This window comes from Pinus tabuliformis, chromosome 4_1 (assembly GCF_031772625.1).
Source record: "Pinus tabuliformis cultivar Carrire ecotype Pingquan chromosome 4_1, CPIR1, whole genome shotgun sequence".
NCBI classification, from domain to species: Eukaryota; Viridiplantae; Streptophyta; class Pinopsida; order Pinales; family Pinaceae; genus Pinus; species Pinus tabuliformis.
Window position 1 is genome coordinate 179359904 of NC_142303.1, and position 4650 is coordinate 179364553.

A 4650-nucleotide genomic window follows, 5' to 3' on the forward strand; every position below is an offset into this window, starting at 1 on the left:
AGGACGGTATTAATTGCATAGAGATTGCAACGGACCTTTAAAACATATTGAATATAACAACACAGCAACCGTAACATTCATGAATCCATTAACATGTGTATTAAACCATAGTTGAAAAAGATAAGTGGGACATGTAACCTATCATGGTTACCAACAAGCGTTGAATTAATATTACGCACAGTTGAATTAATATTACGCACAGTTGGAGGGCTGGGCTATCAAAAGTGGTATCAGACCTAGGTTTGCTGAATAGAAAAAAATGGAGGTTGGCAGAAGAGGAAGAGGAAGAGGAAGAGCAGTCCGAAGGATAGCAGAAGAGGGACTGCGTGAGGAGATTCGAGTTTTGCGTGAAAGATTGACAGTAGTAGAAGCTGGGGGAAGGAGAGACCCAGCAGATGATAGTGATGAAGATGTGGCAGAATTAGAAGACGAGTTTGAAGGGGTGACACCTGAACTCAGGTTATTAAAATCAGTTTTGCTATCCAATCATAAGCCAAAGCACGAGCTTTCCACTTATGACGAAAGTTTGTCTGCAGATGTATTACTGGACTGGTTGAGTGAAGTAAACAAGTATTTTGAGTTTGAGGAAACCAGTGAAGAAAAGCAGGTGAAGTTCGCTACCACAAAGTTGAAAGGACATGCGTCCTTGTGGTGGGACAGCGTTCAGGTGGAAAGGAAAAGGCTACACAAACAACCTATAAAGAAGTGGACCAGGATGGAAGCAAAACTGAAGGAGAAGTGTCTACCGAAAGACTATCAGATCATGTTGTATAGGCAGGTACAGAACTTGAAGCAAAGAGGAATGACTGTTAAAGAATATACATAAGAGTTTTATAAGCTGAATCTGCGGGCAGGGTATATGGAAGATACCCCAGAAAAGACAGCCAGATTCGTGAATGGGTTGAGAGGGGAAATACTGGATGAAATCGGTATCCTCTCACCCAGAACTTTAGATGAAGCATACCAGTTTGCTCTAAAGGCGGAGGAGAAAATCAACAGGAAACAGAATGCCAGGAGAGGAGGTGGAACTGGCAGAGGAAAGGGAAAGGCCTTTGGCAGAGGCAGAGGTACAGGTTCAAGTGAAGAAGGCAGCAGTTCCAAATCTGCAGGAACAACAGAGAAGGACAATAGCACTAGAGGAGGACGACCAGCCCAGCGAGGGAGAGGAAATGGTCGGGGCAGAGGATCTGTCCAGTGCTATCGGTGCCACAAGTGGGGGCACAAGTCGTATGACTGTCCTGAAGGTGAACCAACAGGTGGGAGAGGAGCTTATGTTGCCCAGTCGGAGGAAGCTGAGGCATTGCCTCAGGAAGTGGAGAATGCACCAGAGACAGGTGAAGCTTTGGTGTTGAATAAGGTGCTGTTGAAACCAGCAAAAGAAATTGCAGAACCTGACCAGCGGAAGGCTTTGTTCCGAACAGTTTGCAAGTCACAGGGTAAGTGCTGCAAGCTGATCATTGACAGCGGAAGTACTGACAATTTGGTGGCTATGGAGATGGTGGAGAAATTGGGATTGAAAAAGCTGAAGCATCCCACTCCCTACAAAGTGTCATGGCTGCAGAAAGGACATCAACTGTTAGTTGATGAACAGTGTGAGGTGGAGTTCCAGATAGGCAAGTATAAGGATAAAATTATCTGCGATGTTATGCCAATGGATGTCTGTCATATACTGCTAGGACGACCCTGGCAGTTTGACAGAAGCGCAGTTCATGACGGGAAAACAAACTGTTATAAGTTTGTCAAAGATGGGATCAAGCACACGCTTGTACCCATTAAAGAGGAAAGTGCAGCAGAGACCAGTGGAGTAAAAGCGCTATTGATGGGCGGAAAAGAATTTCTAAAACAGATTGAAGACAATGATGTAAATTTTGCTGTCGTAAGAAGACCAAAGACAGTGATACTGCACACACAGATTTCAGACTTACCCGAGGAAATCCAAAATATGTTGCAGGAATTTGGAGATATCGTGGTGGACGATCTTCCGGATGAACTACCCCCCAGGAGAGGTATCAGTCACTGTATTGACTTTATACCAGGGGCTAGTCTGCCAAATAAAGCAGCTTATCGCATGAGTCCTAAGGACCACGAAGAAATTAGGAAGCAGGTTCAGGAGTTGTTGGATAAGGGGTTGATTAGAGAGAGCATGAGCCCTTGTGTAGTTCCGACAGTTTTGGCTCGAAAGAAAGGAGGAGAGTGGCGAATGTGCATAGATTCCAGAGCCATTAATAAAATTACTATCAGGTACAGATTTCCATTGCCGAGAATGGACGATATGATGGACTGTTTGAGTGGGGCGGTTTATTTTTCGAAGATTGATTTGAAGAGTGGATATCACCAGATCCGAATTCGGGAAGGAGATGAGTGGAAGACAGCTTTCAAGACAAATGAAGGGCTGTATGAGTGGCTGGTGATGCCATTTGGGCTGAGTAACGCTCCCAGTACTTTCATGCGCTTGATGAATGAAGTACTGAAAGAATTCATTGGGAAGTTTGTAATTGTTTACTTGGATGACATACTGATTTTCAGTAAAACCAAGGAAGAACATTTCAGGCATGTTCGAAGTGTGTTGAGGAAGCTGCAGCAAAATAAGTTGCTGATAAATCTGAAAAAGTGTACATTTTTTCAGCGGGAGTTAGTGTACCTGGGTTTTGTAATTGTAGAGAATGAACTGAAGATGGACCCAGAAAAAGTGGCAGCTATAGTTAGTTGGCCTTCTCCAAAGAGTTTATTTGAAGTCTGAAGTTTTCACGGACTAGCAAGTTTTTACAGGAATTTCAGTGAAATCTGCGCACCCATGCTAGATACAATCAAGAAGGCAAATCAGCCTTTTCACTGGACCGAAGCAACAGAAAACAGTTTTCAGACTTTGAAAAGGAAGATCACCGAAAGGTCGATATTGAGGCTACCTGACTTCAACAAACTTTTTCAAGTTCGTTGTGATGCCAGTGGTACAGCCATTGGGGCGGTGCTTAGTCAGGAGGATAGACCAGTCACGTATTTTAGTGAAAAATTGAACGAGAGTATACAGAAGTACTCAACTTATGACAAGGAGTTCTACGCAATTATACAAGCGTTAAAGCATTGGAGACATTACCTGTTAGGTAATGAGTTTGTTTTATTTTCAGATAATTCTGCATTACAGTACATCATGCAGCAACATAAATTGAACCATAAGCATGCAGAATGGGTTGAGTATCTTCAGAGTTTCACGTTTGTGTTGAAACATATTAGTGGGCAGGCGAACAAAGTGGCAGATGTGCTGAGTAGGAGGACCCTACTCTTACAGGAAAGTAAAATGCAAGTTTTAGGCTTTGAGAACCTGAGGGAACTGTATCAAACAGATGCAGATTTTAAGGAGGCCTATGAGGCCTACCAAAACCCTCTGTTGAGAAATAATAGTCCATGGTTGGACTACAATTTACAGGAAGGGTTACTATTTAAGGGAGGATAGTTATGTATTCTCGACTGTTCTATGAGAGAGAACATTATTCGGGAAAAGCACAGTGGGGGTCTAGCTGGACATTTCGGTATAGACAAGACATTTTCACAGGTTGAGCATTTTTATTTTTGGCCAAAGTTGCGACGGGACGTACAAAGGTACATAAGCAGGTGCAAGATATGTCAACTGGCAAAGGGTCACAGTCAGAATACAGGTCTCTATTTGCCATTACCCATTCCGAGCAGACCGTGGGACTCCGTCAGCTTGGATTTTGTTTTGGGTTTGCCTAAGACACATCGGGGTTTCGATTCAGTAATGGTAGTGGTAGATCGGTTTTCAAAGATGGCACACTTTATACCTTGCAAGAGAGCCAGTGATGCTACTCATGTAGCACATTTGTTTTTTACCGAGATCGTCAGACTGCATGGTCTACCAAGGTCCATCATCTCCGACAGGGACGTGAAGTTCACCGGACATGTTTGGTGAACACTGTGGAAGAAGTTGGACACTCAGTTACAGTTCAGCTCCGCTTACCACCTGCAGACCGATGGGCAAACTGAAGTGGTGAACAGGAGTCTAGGAAATCTACTACGGAGCTTAATAGGCGAAAATTCACGGATGTGGGACCACGTACTTGCTCAGGCGGAATTCACATATAACGATTCATCTAATCGCAGCACCAGTTATAGTCCCTTCCAGATCTTATAGGCATGCATCCACGCGGAGTGCATGAATTGCGAGATTTGGGAAAACTCGAAAAACGAAGTGCTGATGGGGAAGATTTCGCCCAAGCAATGAGCGACTGACATGAGCAGGTAAAGCTGAAGTTGCAGGACAGCAGTCAAAAGTATAAGCAGCAAGCTGATTCAAAGCGACAGGAAGTTCAGTTTAACATTGGAGATGAAGTCCTTGCACATTTACGCAAGGAACGATTTCCAAAACGGGAATAAAACAAGTTGAAGTATAAAAAGATCGGTCCCTGCAAAATCATTCGCAAGTTTTCTGCAAATGCCTATGAGCTACAGTTTCCACCAGGGATAGGTATTTCTCCCATCTTTAACGTGGCAGATCTGTTCCCTTATGTCGCTGATCCAGAAGACAGCGCAACAGAGAAGCCACCGTGGGACACCAGTTGTGAGGAAAGTTCGTGGATGAGACAGATGCCAATGGCACAACCCCTTGAGATCGAGAGGATCCTCAACACACAGGTA

The 4650-nt window shown here is 43.9% G+C and overlaps 1 protein-coding gene across 1 annotated transcript; it reads left to right on the plus strand.

Annotated features, from left to right (window-relative positions):
* The first annotated feature begins 259 nt into the window (after positions 1 to 259).
* LOC149174783 (uncharacterized) lies at positions 260 to 3451 on the plus strand. Its single transcript, XM_089420959.1, has 6 exons — positions 260 to 740; positions 855 to 1546; positions 1677 to 1727; positions 1847 to 2241; positions 2770 to 3096; positions 3232 to 3451. The coding sequence occupies exons 1-6, from the start codon at positions 260 to 262 to the stop codon at positions 3449 to 3451; spliced, it is 2166 nt and encodes a 721-aa protein (XP_089277085.1).
* The last annotated feature ends 1199 nt before the right edge of the window (positions 3452 to 4650 follow it).

Bases quoted from the DNA above. Each gene is read 5' to 3' on its own strand.
- LOC149174783 (XM_089420959.1), top strand. From the start codon at position 260: ATGGAGGTTGGCAGAAGAGGAAGAGGAAGAGGAAGAGCAGTCCGAAGG. The intron at 1,547-1,676 runs GTGTCATGGCTG...ATATACTGCTAG, and splicing joins AGCATCCCACTCCCTACAAA to GACGACCCTGGCAGTTTGAC. The intron at 3,097-3,231 runs GTTAGGTAATGA...GAAACATATTAG, and splicing joins AAGCATTGGAGACATTACCT to TGGGCAGGCGAACAAAGTGG.